Source organism: Pseudomyrmex gracilis, unplaced genomic scaffold (assembly GCF_002006095.1).
Source record: "Pseudomyrmex gracilis isolate BER0280 unplaced genomic scaffold, ASM200609v1 scaffold_2, whole genome shotgun sequence".
NCBI classification, from domain to species: Eukaryota; Metazoa; Arthropoda; class Insecta; order Hymenoptera; family Formicidae; genus Pseudomyrmex; species Pseudomyrmex gracilis.
In genome coordinates this window covers 1,916,017-1,932,855 of record NW_018020586.1, presented here as the reverse complement: position 1 = coordinate 1,932,855, position 16,839 = coordinate 1,916,017, and the positions used below count along the sequence as shown (strand labels likewise).

At 37.2% G+C, this 16,839-nt stretch overlaps 1 protein-coding gene across 4 annotated transcripts in view; it reads left to right on the top strand.

The window, feature by feature from the left end:
- Positions 1-1,707: 1,707 nt before the first annotated feature.
- The window catches only part of LOC109854627 (tyrosine-protein phosphatase 10D), a 29,528-nt gene continuing 14,396 nt past the window's right edge, over positions 1,708-16,839 (top strand). For 2 of the 4 annotated variants that reach the window (XM_020427925.1, XM_020427933.1), the window contains exon 1: positions 1,709-4,818. In XM_020427925.1, coding sequence (XP_020283514.1) covers positions 4,735-4,818 — 84 coding nt within the window. In that variant the 5' untranslated portion in view covers positions 1,709-4,734. Of the gene's footprint in view, positions 4,819-16,839 lie in introns of all 4 variants that reach the window. The other 2 variants (XM_020427916.1, XM_020427941.1) reach the window with 2 other exon arrangements.

Genomic DNA, 16,839 nt, shown 5'->3' with positions numbered 1-16,839 from the left:
TTTCTTATTCACATTCATCACTTTTATACTAGAAGAAACATCAGTAATACATATGGTGAAAGTAGCGTGACTCCGATGACGCAAACTAGAATATATGCATTTTTGATGCTATCATTGAGCGACAGCTTGATGTGAGTTGATATTAGAATATCTTTCAAGCTGCTATCTCGTGTAGTTTGTTCGCGCAGAATAATATACTATTGGTTTTTCCATAAATAGTAATAAAAAACCTTATATTTAAATAGAAAATATTTATGAATTCTTATCTATAATTTTTATACATATTTTTATAAGTTTTAGTGTCAAAATAAAAGAAAGCTTCCTGAGTACTTGTGTCACTGACATGATATTGATTTTTCTATGTACAATACATTTTCTGTTAGGCATCGCCTGCGAAATTAACACGCGTCGCTACAATTCCAACATAGACTACAGCAGGGCACTAATTACGCTAATCACGTCTCTGGCTTCGGGGGACTCGCAGGGACACCTGCGTAGGTGTGAGAGAGCAATGACTTCTATGAATAAAGGTGATACACCGGTGAGATTTGTGCGTGTGTATTAGCGCGCGCACGCGCGCGTGTCAGGTGGCGACTGTCGCTTCAGGAACAACGTAGTGGAGGGCAAAGGCCGGGGGAACAACGGCGAGGCGCGGTGAGGATTGAGAGAAGGTGTGTGTAGCGAGAGATGATGATGGAGAGGAAGAAGCAGGAGGTGGCAGATGCATGTGTGGCCGGTAGTTTACACACGTATAGCTACGTGCATGCGTTCATGTGAGTTATAAGTGAGATTGTGGTAGCTTTACTACCTTACTTCACAGGAGTGTGCCAGGAAAGGGCAGGGAACTCGATGTTGCCCGGGGAAAAAGAAGACGTAAAAGCAGACGCGATGTCAACATGGTTGTGAAATTACACACAGGTGCCACGTTTCGGAATGTTCCCGCGAATGCGCCATTCATTTAAATGCCGCGAATGGATTTGACATGGTGTGTTGTATGAGAAGCTTTTCATCCATCGTTCAACGCGTGACACGTGGGCAATGCACGTATCGTAATTGAGAAATGAGAGATATCGATTGTCGAACAACGAAGTCTCGCCCAACATTTCGATTTCTTATTAAAACCGCGTTGAATTTGTCATGTTAGAAATTCGAATTGCATTAGTAATTCCTCACAAAAAAATAATCTAACACAAAATTAATGTTTTATTTATACCATATGTTTAATTGATGTTTTGTTACTTAAGAAATCAATGAGAGAGAAGACAGCAAATAATAAAGAACAGTCAAGATGGCGAAAATGAGATAAAGAAGACGCGCACGAATAAGTAAACTAACAATTTATAAGTTAAAGACAATGGTTTTTATTACATAAATTGCTTGAATATCAAATTATATATTTGAGATTTTGTTCACGTAAAAAGAAAAAAAGTGTCTCTTCTTCTTTTTAAAAAAATTTATTTGTAGATTTACTTTGATTTCTATCTGCGTATTTTAAATTAGTAATTACAATGAAGAGACTGAATAGCCGAGATAAATGTCTTTTCAAGAAAATATTTCTTATACAACATGAAACTCTAGATATAACGAACACACATTTTATTTGTATTAGAAAATTTTTCCTTGCAAAAAGAAAAAATATTTTCATAAATAACAGAATTCCATCTGTTAAATACTCGTGTACCTCGTTCTCTTCATCTTCTAGCTACGTTACTGGACTTGCTCGTATACAATCGAATCGTACTTGTTCGTACATCTCAAACACACGTACACATTCACAATATATTTGATAAGAGCAAGTAGGAGAGAAAGAGAAAGAGAGAGAAAGACAGGTGAACAGTTGGTGGGAGTCGAGGCAACGGATGCAGTAGTGATGGCGACTGCGTTGAATATCCAGCCGGGACAGACCAGGTTGGTGGAGCGAAGGAGGCAGACAAAAAGCGGGCAGAGGAGAGAAGAAGAGAGCGAGAGGCAGAGTCGGAATGAAAAGACAGCCAGGTTGCTCGACGAGGTGGCAGAAGTGAGGGGCGAGGCGGTGAGCGGCTTAGCCAGGCGCTGCCTCGGTCGGAGGCACGAGTGGAGTATTGAGAGAGCAACCGAGGTCCCGTTGGCCCTGGTGGTCGCCCGCACCGGGTGAGGCGTCATGAAAGCGCGCCAGTCGACCGACAGCATTTACGGCCGTACGAGAGCACGTTGAACGCTTCGTTCGCTCTCCGTCTCAACAACCCTTCAAAATTCAAATTCGTCCAAATTCGGAGCACAACACTCGGCGACCGACTGATCTTCTTCAAGATTTCTCCCCTCTCCCGATGTTTTCCATATCCCCGGGATGACGGCGAGCAGACAGCGGATCTGAGTTAACAAAAGCGGATTTTCCAAACTAGTGAATGAGATTGGGAATTTGAGGGCTGTTCTCTGTCTCGGTAGGGTATCGCGATTGGAGTGGTGACGAATATTACGGTCAGTGTCCTGGTTTTCGATCGACGTCTCTCGATGACTCTGAAAACTGAAAGGAAAGAACTTGTCTTGTGTTATTTAGTTAGAAAGTTGGTGATTGAAATTCTGGTTTCTTGACTGCTGATTTTTATGACGACGCGTGAGTAGATCTTCCTCCGATAGTTTAACGAGGGTATTGGGAGCGGCAAAGACAATGGCATCGAAATAATACTCAGGTGTGTGAGCTCTTTGTTAACTGAGAGACGGAGCATTTGTATCTTTAAAGTCGATACTCTTTTGTTTTTCTCGTAGATTTTTGCTACGCGATAGTTAGTTCGGAGTAACTTTGTGTCATTAACTGTGTTACGTGCGGCAAATTTTCTCTCACACGCGTGATATTATTTCGTATAATAGTAATAATGATAAAACAACAGAAGGAAGTTACGTCTGTAAGTGGACGATTGTGAAACCGCGGAAGAGATAACGACGAAACACGTTAAAACATCCGATTATTAACTTGTATTACATATCAGTTTTTGTGTCATATTTTATCGCACATTTGAGCTCGCGATTTTTGCTTTATCGAACGAAGCGATGGCAAGTTAGAAGAAGTCTGAACGAGAGAAGAAATTGCGCGGTATACAAAGAACTGAAGCTATCAAAGCTATACTTTCGTGACACAACGTCTGATTAAATAAGAAATATTATCGCAATACGATTGAAAAATGAGGTACGTTGTAACAACAACAATAAAGGAAAAGTAATTAAACTGGCCGTTTTCAGACAAAATCACGCGCTTCCGAACAATCTCCTGGCTTTTTCCCGTGTTTTGTGAAGCTTGCTTCGTTACCTCATTGTTGTCACGTTGACCGCGCCGAAGGGTGCCACCCTTATAGTTCGTTATTTCGCTCCGCGCACTGGAGTGCTCAAATCGCAAAGTAACGAAGGGAGGAATCTGACGCAAGAGAGCGGTTGATCACACTTTATAGCGAACAGATAGATAAATTAAAAAAAAAAAAAAAAAAACAAACAAAAAAAAGAAGAGAACATATGCGAAATAAAAGTGAAGCTACCGCAATAAGAGAATTTTATGCGTAAAAATAAAGCGATTTTGTAATTGTCTTCGGATAGTTACGGGGTAATATGTTATATGATGATTACGTGTATTGTGAAACAAACAAAACTGTCTTGTGTTTAGTGAACGAAACGCCTGGTGTTCTGCTGAAAATTATGAAGAATGTCAAAACGAAAAAACACGACAAGTGCGAGAGGTAAAGACCCATTACTCTTTGCTAATATAAATATCGATGTATGTACATATATCGCTGACAAACACATTTTCAGCATTAGATGCAACGATGTAGGACGTAATAATAAATAAATGAAAAATATATTAGATGTTTGTATCTCGCTTTCTCTGAAGTAATAAAATAAACGCGAAACAACACGGAAGAAATACATATTGAGATATATTTTCAAAATTGACACTATATAGAAACATTCCATGGCGGGGGATTCACACTTTCGACGTGAATGTACGTGTAACACGCGGAATCAAATCGTTTTTCATCCGGCACGACGTCTGAAGATGATGATGCGGTCCGCGTAAGAAGTGTGTTGAAAAAAGAAGTTCAGGTGAGAATCTTTCTCTCTCTCTCAATCTCACTTGGACTCTCATTAAACCCCGGGAATATTTACGTAATTTTCCGAGGCATCCATCACGGAAGAGATGCGCCGAATCGGAGTGGGAGAATCCGAGAACTAAAAGCAGCGACGAGAACGAGACTCGCGCGACACAACTTAGTCATTGTTTCCTGATGTTTTGCATTTGCGATATCGTAGCCTAGGTTCAGTCTGCCAGAAGGCTTGGCGACACGCGGTTCTCGCCGGCTGATATGGCAGCCGTCGTTTCTGCTATCGCAATCCCTCGGCTCCTCTGTCATTGTCGCCGTCACTACCTCCGACACCGGCGTAACTGTCAAACTACCGAACAGATGTTAGCACGAGGTGCCTGGAGTGGGATACGTGATTTCTTGTGATACTGTACGCGCGCATCGCGGCTCGAAGAAGTAAGTTCCAGTGTCGTCGATCGATTGATGTGACACGCACATTCCTCGCGCATTCCTCAATACTTAAGTGGACGCCGAAGGTACCTTTCTCGTGGGTGTCATTTCCCGTGGTAAGGTGGTAGTGAATGTCTCTCGGTGAAGTGAACGAGAGCAATTGCTGTCGGGGAAGAGCGGAGATTTCGAAGTTGGTAAAATAAAAAACGGAACAAAAAAAAAATTACATTTAACGAGGATGACGAACCGTAAAGTCTTCAGTTCGCAACCGGTAACCCAATTCAACGGCGTCTTTCTGCTGTTGCTAATTCTTTCAGCTAAGGTAAGTGCAACTACTGATAATCACATGGATCTGGGTCGATAGACTGTCGTTTTATGCGAGAGATGTGGGTATCGGCGCGAAGGACACGCGTTGGTAATATGCGCGTACACACGCATACAAGTCGTAAAGTTACGACAATAACATTTTTAAAAAATCAACAGTTACTTGTTTCTAGAGACAAAGATACTGTATTATTCTTATTCTTAGATCAAATCTCATTTTACACAATCATATTTATCAGTACTCCAATTTTTAATATTTTAACTCTTGAGCCAGTGTTTAAAATAACGATGTTGTTTAGATATTTTGCTATTTGTCTATATGCGCACGTATAGATTATTTGTCTGTGTACGTTCTTATACGTTGTTGTGACAAAACAACTTCTGTTCTCACTACCTTCAACAGACATAGAGGCATAAATATAATTATCTTATATTCCTCTCACTAGGTGTCTTTTTACATTGAAATGCACATGCTTTTGAGGCAATGGCGTACAGAAGCATAAATTTACAAATTTTTCTTGACGCAAAAATCCAATTAAATTTAGCGAGTGAGAGAGAATAAATATTTCGAAATAAAATTTTGCACAATGCAATTGTCTATGTGTATCTTTTTCTATCAACTGTACAAATATAATTATAAGATAGCGTAAAAACATCAGGACTTAAAATATATCAAATCGTCATATTTACTTATTTCAATTAAAAAAAAACAAAAATTCTGTCAGAAGAAAAGGATATTGAGGGTGTTAAAAGGAAATTTAGGGTGAATATTGTAGAGTGTTTCAATATCACAGGAAATTATATGTGCTCCTGTGACTGATTGAAGTCAGAGTTTGAGTTGTGGTCAACTCAACTCTGGTGAAGGGGAACGCGACCGACATCCAGTCTTCTTTGCTCGATCGAATCGCGTCTGGACATTGCGAAACTCGCCTGACTTTCTCACTTGCAAATATGTTGCTTTGTATGCCGATATCTGTTGACTCTTGCATCTATTTGAGACGAAGAATATTTAATCGCCATTGGTCATTAAAACAAAGTCTTGACATCGCGAATATTCAACACTTTACATAATTTGCTGGTTTGTAAAAATAATTATTATTATTGAGAAAAGAAATTAATATTTATTCTTTAAAATTTATTACTAAGATAAATTAATATACTTCTTATATTAATTTTATTGGTTATTTATCATTTTAAATCAGTTAATTAAGTAATTATATTATTAATAGCATTTCAATATTTCTCTTATTTCAAGCTTTAATCGTAAGAGAGAGATCGCTATAAAAGATATATATATCATATAAGAAGCAAGCAAATAATTAATTAAATAATTAAAAACAAATTAACAAATTTTACAATACTTATTTGTTTTTTACTTAAGCACGACAGATTCAATCAGAAACTGGTAAATTAAGGCTTAGTTATAATTGCATCTGCCGCAGATAATCGAAGAGATTAGCCGTCGAGATCCTATGCTGATGAGCAGACCGCGAATTGCGAGATTTTCCTTCCTCTCTAGAAGAGGAGATTTGCCTTTCCGGGTAATTTAAATATTTAACGCATCACGGAGTGCGAGGATTACCTACATGCATGTGATTACGTAAACGGGAGTTTTTTATTATCTTCTCTCGGAGGTAGTGATTTTGTTTCACTTCTACTTGGGATGACATGCAGTAAGAGAGTCGTCGTTTTGCAGAACGATAGAGGAAATACAGTAACAAATTTTAAAAGCATATTGACTGATTGAATATTTTTGTTTTAATTAATATAAAAATAACAAGATTACATATTTTCACTTTTGGCTAAACATATACATATTAAAAAAAAAAAAAAAAACGGTTTTAGATCGAAACCTTTGATAATAAACGAGCACTAGCACTCACTAATGATGAGAATATTTGACCAGAAACATAAAAGAAGGGGGGAACTAGTTGGATTACGGTTTATCGACCGAAGGAAAGTTTGATTGGCGAAAGTGGCGTACTCAACGAAGCTTGTAATGGACGAAATGGACTGTTCGAACGTTTTATGTTCGAAGAAAGACCAACGCCCATATACGCGTCTCGAAAATAACAATCATTATACGTGTATACTATTCTACACATGAAGTCGATTTTATGCCAATAATATTTTGTCACGGAATGCAGATTCTTTGATTTTATTTTAAAGATATTATATAAAAATACACCAAACTTTTTTAAATATGTAAGATTTATAAATCCTTAAGTACAGGTACATTGTAAAATGTGCGATTGTTATATTAATTCAATTTTTATTGATGTAAATATTAAATCAGTGGTTATTATTTTGTTTTATCACCAGAGAATGTGTGACTCATGCGAAGTAACACGTATAAAAAAATAATATGATGTAATAAGAGATATACAGTATATAAGCGCTGTGACAATACGCGTATAACTGATATTCTTATCGCAAATGTGCATTTTACGAAGAAGAAAATCAAAATACCGGAAGTGCTATTTTAAGTATTTTTGTTTTTGAATTTTTAGTATGAAAATTATTTGCTTTGCAATATTTTATTTTTAAGAAAAATATATACATAAAACTCGTGTTACAATTTGTGCGTGTGTGCGTATGTTTAAAATTCGACAATCGTAATTTATTAAACTGATGTGATTTTCTTATAAAATTGAATATTAAAAGTTTCATTAATTGAAAGTTTTTAATTAATTATTTATGTTAAAATAATATTTTACAACGCACAAATCTGAAGTACGTAGAAGAAAGTTGCGAAAGTGATTTGATTTAAATTTTATTTGACTCTCGCAATGTGTTACTTCCGGTTCCGCACGTGTTCGGCTTTCTGTTTGTAAATCCGTTTACTTTGTGCGAGATGCTCCTCGCACATATTTTTGCAACACGGCCAAGTACACACGCCGGATGCTCGTTTGTTTTACATCACGTATCATTTGCAAATTTGCATTCGTCGGTGTTGAATAGAAGTTAAAATAAGAACTACATTGAGTGAATCACGTTTATACTCAGAGATAATTGCATTTCTTCAAAAAGTTTTATTAAAATTAAACAAATATAAAAAAGAGTAACGATTTTGGTTTGCATATAACAATTTTAATTATTACTTTTCTCTCTTTCTCATAGTTTTGCGAAAAGAACCATGACATTATTGGCCCAGAATTCGAGGCTTATGACCGCGCTATATTAAGCTCTTACTACAGAGACCCTATTCGCCGAATGCCTTGCAAATAGCCGGCGTCGTCACTTTTAAGTTGAGCGTTACGCTACACATGCGTTAAGTTACGTTGACACGCGAGCATTTCATTAGTTAGACTACTCGAAACAAGACTCGTATCATTTTCTTTTCTGGAGTCAAGAATTATCGCAGATAAAATCAGACAAGTTAAGATTTGAATGAGAGATTGCGTACAATCACTAGTTTAAAAACAAGACAATATAACAAAATTTTGGAATAATTTTGTTTCTTAATTTCGAGTTTCTGACCTAATTGAAAATAACCTAATAAAGGTACTTTATTGAAAATTATTATTGGTACACAGGCCTTCTTATCTTATCTTATCTTATCTTTTTCGAATTAAGCCAAATATAGTAAACTTAATATTGACTCTATTCTGTCACGGATGTGTGATCTACCGGAAACGGCGTCTCGCAAAGACAAGAATAAGCCGCACGTGGTGTTTCTGCTGAGTGTCAGACGACTTTGGTGAGTCGTTCATCCGGATACATGAGTATATCCTGGACCTAGCCTGGGAAAAGATACGACTGCACGCGCGTGACAAAAATAGAGCAGACGGGAGAAATAAATCACCATTCATTCGCGTCTGAGATCTCGTGTCGGCTTTGATCGTCTGTCTTGAAGGATATCTCGAAGCGAATTAATCAAAACTTGTACTCAAAATGAATCATAATAATCGATATAATACCAGTAACATATTAACGCACATAGTAACGGCGTAAAGATTTTGTAGATAATACAAAGTGTGTTAAAAAATAGATCAGAGAAATTATATTGCATTATATGTATAGAGACACGATAACAAAACTGATATAATTTCTACTCTGATTTCTGATTTTTTTCACTATTAAGTCAAGGTTTATAATTTAGTTTGTTTAAGAAAGAGAATGTAATAAAAAATACTATTTTAATTTTTTTTTAATTACATTTTCTTTGACATAAACTATTTGTTTGTTTTTTTTTGTTGACGTGGTAAATTGTTTTTTTTCTAATTTTTGTTTTCTCAGTAATCACGTAACAGGATATTTCATATTTCTTCGGAAATTAGAGTCAATATTGCACGCGAGATCTCTCTCTTCTCTCTCTTTCTCTCTCTTTGACGCTCTATAGACATAATCTGCTATATATAATCGTTATCAGACCATCGATTACATTAGTTTTCCCTGTTCGGAACAAGATGCAGGATCGAACAGATTGTGCTATTATCGTAAACCACGCGAAAGCTTGTAAAAGAAATTTATGGACGTAAATTCCTCGTATAAATTTCTAAGAGAAAAATCTCGGGAAATCCGAAACGTTAACGTTTAGTCTTGACGTATTGTATTGTACTACAATCTCTACTAAATGTCACCTTTATCGCCATGTCGATTTATACAGTTGTGTGAAAAGTCTAAACTTTTCTGGCCTCACGGAAAATAGCCTCACGGGAATAAACACACTCGCGATTTTATTCACACGCTTACCTCCCGTTCGCTTCAGTTTTCTTTCGCGCACAAAGTAATAAAAAATGCTCAAAATAAAAACTAAAATTGTAAAAGATAATGCACCATGTGTGCGCGATTCTCTGACGCTGTTGGGTGTAAAAAAAAAAAAGAAAAAAAAGAAACAGCTTGACGGTTTTTTTGGAACTTCCTCCAATATATAAATATACTCTTCTAGGCGCATCCGCGTGCATATACATTACTCGCCGTTTCGCTTTCACTTTCTCTTTTGCTTTTTCTCTTCATCACATGCATCCATCCAAGCACATTTGGATAAATTGCACATTGCGCGCTTTTTAAAAGACCGAATGCTTGACGTCATCTCGCGATATCTGCGCAACGTCTTCTTCTGTTGTTCGCGCGCTCATGAAGAAGCGCGCAGTGGAATCTTTGCGCCGCCGTGTTTTTCTCAAGATCGCGTCTTAATTAAAGCAAATTACGCATCTCGCGTCCTGCTTCATCCTACACGTCGATTAATTCTTTACATGCCGATGTGTCTAATAACGTACGATTTATACGAGAAATCCGCGAATCATTTACCTCGTCGCGAAGATAAATGAAGTGCCGCTTACGCGATATGCAGATAATTCGCTGACTTCTCATTGGTTCTGTTTGAGTGGAAGTTTTTTTTACAACAAGTTTACACGGAAAAAGTAACAACTTTATAACGACGAAAATAGTAACAACTGCATTAACAAACACTTTGCAAAACATCATTAAGTATCTTTATTATTATTTGTCAGAAAAAAGCATTGATATATAAACGATAAAAGACTTTTCCACTTTGCAAATTTTATTAGTCCTTAAATTTTATTGTTTAAAAACATGTTTGAGATAAAGGATAATTATAACGAATGTGATCATTTTTATGTGAGGAACAGTAACGCGATTTTGTTACACTAGAAAAAATTTATTTTTCTATAAATAAATGTTTATAATAACATAAGCCGTTTGGTATCAAAAACTGATTTGAAATATCCAGACGATGCGAAAACTCGAAACTAAAATTTATAACAGAAATTTATTCGCAGAAGTTCACGCAATCGTCACAATTGCGATGTTGGTTAGAGCGAATTAAAATAGTTTCATGTCGGCTCGCACAAAATCATTGCTAGGTTCCCGCGCTCTGCCGTCCAAAGCCGGTTTCACAGAATTCCGTTATGCTGCACGTAGATATACGTTGCGAGTGCTCAGGTAATAATAACTACTGATAATTATTATTCTTAGAATATATAGTAAATGAACTAATTAAATGAATTAATTGTGACTCATCTCACGTGTGTAAAATTGCGAAGTCTCATAACGACTTGTACCATTTTCCATTAAAATGATAAACGTCGAACTCTCGAGTTCTCTCTCTTTTCTTTCCCTCTCTGTTTATACTAGTCTCGCGAATCGCATAATTACGCGAACAATGACGCAAGCCTCAATTGCGCAAAGTCAAAAGTTGCGCGAGAGATAAATGTGTTACAGACAGCCGAAGAGAATTCGCGTCATTTTATGTTCAAACGAATTTGCGACGAACATTAGAACAAATTGTAATTTTTTTCAACGCGACGTGAAAGTTTTAGTCCATTCAGTTGCCGTATCACACATCTATAATACAATATCTATTACTTTAATTTTAACACAATTATAAAGATTGAAATGTTAAATATTGGCTTTACATAGTTTTATAAATATTTTTTCACTAAAATTTTTAGTGCAAATGTAGAAACATTCGAGTCTAGCGAGAAGTTTAGCGATTATCTGCTATGTCTTATGCAATCATTAATCAACTCGCGCGCAGGTAGCACTTTTTCACGATGATTCGCTGCACAGAGTCGAATTATTGTCGAGAATGCAGCGAGTAATCGGTAAACAGGAAGCAGGATTGTTAAGTTGTATGCGGATTTTATCTCGGCATAATATAATTGAATGCATCATTAAGTGTACGCAAAAAAGTTATGTTATGTTAAAAAAAATATTATATTACACATGGATGGAATTTATGCAAACAGTATTTTATTGCCAGACGTTATCGTTTTTGCTAAAAATAAAAGGATACGTAACTACAAATACCTGAGCAGCTTCATTAAATACGTTAAGTTTTGCCAAAAGGTAACTTATAAATAAATATGATTTTCTTTGTTATGTAAGAATAATACAGAAAGGAGTAAAGGAATTTTTGACATGTGTGACTCATATTATGTGCAAATACTTGAATTAGTTTTTTTGTTAAAGGAGAGAGAGAGAGTGTGCGTGTGTGTGTATATTAAAACTAACGTCACGTGACCACGTTTTTCTTAAAAAGTCTTAATTTTTAATATTTATGCATGAGCTTCAAGAAGCAAATTTTTAACTGAAATGACGCACTGGTAATTATATTTTATTAAGCATAAAAAAAACAAACATAATTCACATGTTGACGCGCAGCAGTTGTCAATAAAAACACGGCCAAGCCCGCAGACCGGCAATGGACACTTTTTATTTTTTTTCTTTAACGCACATTATGGAATGGTTTTACAACTGGTTTCTCGTTCGTACAAAAAAAAAAAAAAAATGTCGAAGCGATCGTTCAAGCAATTAACAAGGCGTTATGTTATGCTCGATATGTCACGGCGCGTTTATCGTTTCTTTGAGAAAAAAATTGTAAAACATAATATTGTGAAACATGTCTTCTGTTTAGCGTGTACGTGACATATTCATCGAAAAGTATTATTTTGTTCTTGTGTTCTTCTACGCATATTTCATTGTGATGAGGGCTGTGTTTTGGAAAAAATATTTTTAATTATATTATGCACAAAAAAAAAGAAATGCTGGGAATATTTTATTGAGCAATAACTGACCTGGCAACGTTATCGTTATTCAAGATATCGTTTTGAGCGCTAGTGTCATTAAAGAATATTTATCGCGTTTTCATACAATCGCATACCTCTCTATTTCGAGTAATAATAAAAACATGTACAGCAATTACAACTAATGAATGCATAGAAAATATAAAATGTTATTTCCACAGATGTCAGAAGCTTGTTGATTTACTGTTTTTGTTCATGTGTGGAAATATAATGACTGACAAACGAGAGAGATTTTAACGTTGCGACAGAAGTGAGATTTTTATTTAACTGCTCTATTCAAGTTATATTTCAAATCGATGAAAACCGCCGCGATGACGTATCGTTTCCAATTACGCAATAATTGCACTACGGTCATTGTCGATATCGTATCTTTTTTTTTCTTTGCTCGCTTATTTGCGAATCCCAAACGTTACGCTTCGCTAATGACGCCGGATATCGTGACAGAGTGGTCACGTGACGATTTTACACGCTGTAAAAGTTATATAATCGATCGAGAGAGAAACAGCGCCGGAATCGAAGCTTTAATTCAACGTCCGGTTGTAAATGTATGTACATCTGACGCTTGCGTGTCGGTCGGCAAGAAACACCGGCAAGAGAGGATATGGTAAGTGGGTCGATTTGTAACCCGATCAAAGGTAGGCGTGTACGATTTGTATCCGTGAGTTTGCCGGCCGAACGAGCACATTGAAACATCAGCAACGCATGCGGAAAAAAACGCCAATCGGCAAAATTCGATTAGACTAGTAACAGCAGACGAGGCGACGTATTTATAAGATCAATGCGAGAGGAAAAGTTATATTTTTTACATGCTCGAACTTTTCGAACTTTTTAAACAGTTTAATAACATGATTAGATAATTACAATTCTAACTCTTGTGAATTAATTCAAGTCTGCTGTTCAAACCCCTCATACGCGTGTTAGTTATGAGTGCATAATTCAAGCGAATAATGGTCGATAAGGGCGCGGAGCGTTTGTCACGCGAAACGTGCGTGACGTCAGTGTGGCGATTATCTGAAACCAACGTGCATTTCGTTATTACTGTGCCGAGATCTCGCCTCTGATACCTAATTATGTCGCTGGAAAATTAAAAAAGACTCCGGCTTAATTAATCAGTTTTGTTGATGATTGCAAAGTAATTATTGCGTGTATTGACTCTGATCCTTTTTTTATTCCAAATAATACACGTTGCATAAATATTCGTAGCACATGACACGACGAATCAGACGACAGATGTGTTTTTTAGACAACATTTGTAAACAACATGGGAATGTTCGGCAACAACCAAAAAGAAAGAAAGAAGAGGAGACCTTCGTGCCCGAATCGAACAAGGTCACGCAACAGGTTTTACAAGGGGGTAAAAATTGTGAAGCATGCGAGCTACTTAGAATCTTTCGAGTGCACATTCAAAACTATAAGTGGCTTTCTTCGCGTTTGCTTTATGTGTACGAATAAAGAGATCACACACAATGAATTTTGTCTGGATGCGTTACAAGATGCATCTTTTGATTGTGACCTTGTGTTTGTATTTTATCTTGTTTACCGAGCAATAAATCGCAAAGTTAATTAACGGATGCGCAGTTTCGAAGTACATATATTTGCCACATTGTTGCGCCGTTACTTTCGCAATGTTATATATACGACGGCCTCGTTTTTAACTCGCTGTAAGGACGAGCGCGTTGGGTCGCGTTTATTGTGTTGTTCAGTGTGTGTTGTTTGGTCAGGCGTGAGTTTTCTGAAATGATTTTCAAGACTCGTCCGCTCGTTTTTCTGATATACTATGCACGATCACGTTTCTCCGCTTCTTTAGAGATTCGGAACTCGTTCGTGAACCAGAATGCGTTCCGCATCCATTCGTACCTTTGGTCCTGGTCTCCAGGGTTCGCCGAGACAAAGGGAATGAATTCCTGCCGCGTTACCAACCAGTTTGTTGTCGATAAAACGTAAAACGACAAGAATGTATTTTGAGATAAGTCACAAGAGACCCGAAACACAAATTTTGTTCTTCTCTATTTTTCAGAATATTTTTTTCACTTTGACGTAAACAAACAAATTTACTTGTAAATTATTCCAAACTGTCTTTTTTTAACAAAGACTTTTCTGAGAAAACAAATAATGATAGAACTGACAAAGAGATAATGCTGCATGATAATATTTAAGATATACGAACGCATGATACGAGACGCGTTTCGTCAATTCCGATGTCGACGTAATGTACCGGATGAAGAATAATCATGATTCATCAGACTTGCTGTACTTGCTGTTTTGTTTGGATTGATGTTTATCTCACTTTTGTGAGAAATCTCTGGTGATATTATTGCCGTAACCCAACGAAATACTTTTAATTTTCAAGAAACAATACATATCAGTAGACATTTGTTCTTAGAAACTTACATTTTTTGTCAATTTACAAAAACACATGTATTTGCAAATCTAAAAAAACCAACGATACTTCGTCGCAAAAATGACATCCGTATGAAGAGAGGGCGTTTACGTGACCTAGAAAAAAAGTGCGCTGAAAATAGAAGCGAGATCCGCTTGACGCGGACCCTCCCCCCTCTTTAACAACAGGATGCGCTAATGCGAATAAGAAGGGAAACGGTGCATATGAACTACAAAGTGTCACGGACGCGTTGTGTACCGATGGAGTGTCACGGACACGTCACTTCCACCTCTGCTCTTACTTCCACGCACACTTCGAACGCAAACAAAAACCGAGAGACCGGAACTCGGAACTACGCTAGGCGCATGACAACGGTTAAGCGGAAGTGACACTAATCGTCGAAATCGACCCGATCGAGATGTACTTCACAGTCATGAAAGATGCTACTTTCTACTTTCGAGATCTCGAACGCGGAATCAACAATCTGATGGTTGCGAAGCAATCCGGTGAAAACCTGACAAATAAAAGATGAGAAATTACAAGAAAATACGATGCAATTACGTTTAAAAAGAGAGCGCGAAGAAAATTTCACAGAAATTCGCGTTGAATTAAAACATACGGAATATTTGTTTCCTGTGTGCGTGCTAACAGAGAAAATTTCTATGCACTTCGATATTCCGCGATGAAATGCACGCTGCGTCGCATTCAATGGCGCAGACTTTTGTGTTGTATTTTTGGATCAAGCGCGACCAACGTACGCGACCGGGAAATTGATGCGTATGTGCTATGCGGTTTTTTTTTCTCGCAAAGAGATTTAATTTCAACCGCGTACAAATGCAGTCGCTCCATCCCTTATTCAATATTGTATTCAAACTTCAAACATGACGAACGCCTGTCTATGACGCGAAAAGGTGTCGTGCGCGCAATCTATCTTCGCGTTTGATATAAATGTCGTATACCCTAACGTATTGCAATAACGTGCCGACACGTGAGTTTTTTATGCAAACACGGAAAGCAGTTTTGCGCAAAATTATTTAAACAAAATCCGTTATCGTGATACGTAAAGCAATTTTCGCGGAATTTTACATCGCATTTTGCAACGCCGCATTGCCGGCATTACAGTGTTTAATCATCGCGCGCACGGCGATTAATTTCAATTGCGAGTTGAAATCTCCCTTTCCGGCATCCCTTTGGAGCACGGGGCAAACGAAATTTCTCGCGCGTCTCACACCGGATCACGCTTATTCCCGATCCTCCCTCTCTGGAGCTCGCCGGCGAGATATTCAGCCCTTCTTTGTACAATTAGGAGTTTTTGTCGTCGCTCGTGCGGTACAAGAGACAGGCCGCCTGCGAAGGGTGGAATCAGGATGAAGCGAAGGGAAGGTGGGAAAAGAGACGTTTGCGATAGGAGAAAGATAGAGCAAGGATCAATATGCACCTCGAGTGTCGAGAGCGCGCGGATGTAGGAAAACCGATTTCACTACTCCTGCGGCTCGTCGAAGCCATTGCGAAAGAAAGATTTACCGGGTTATGTCAAACCTGATAATACAAATGTTGCTTTTAATCTTTTGTTTACTAATTAATCGATTAGATAATGACAAAGAACGAAAAAAACTTGACTATAAATTCAAATGTGCGTATACAAACGTTCAATGGAAAAATTAAAAAAAAAAACGCAAACTAGTCGTTATTTGTTTACAAATTAAATTGTTCTTTTTGATGTTGGATGACGCGCGCGCGATAAATTCTCCGCTTTACACGTGTCAGCGACAGTACTGGTTTGCGTCTCGCAATAAGCTTACGTCTTTCCCACGCCTGGGAACGTAGTTAATGTATTATACACACACACACACACACACACTTTTTTCTTGTGGTTGATTAGAATTCAATTTTAAATTCAACGACATGTTCCGTTGATATCAACGCGTACAGGTTTTTTATAAAAGTAAATATCCTCTCGAAGTTTCATCTCTGACAAGTCGGTTTTTAGATTGTAACTTCAATAAAAAATTTTCTATATTTATTTCTTCAGGCTTGCTTCAATGTGTTCAATTATGAGAAACTGAATAGAAATTGCATCAAATAGAAA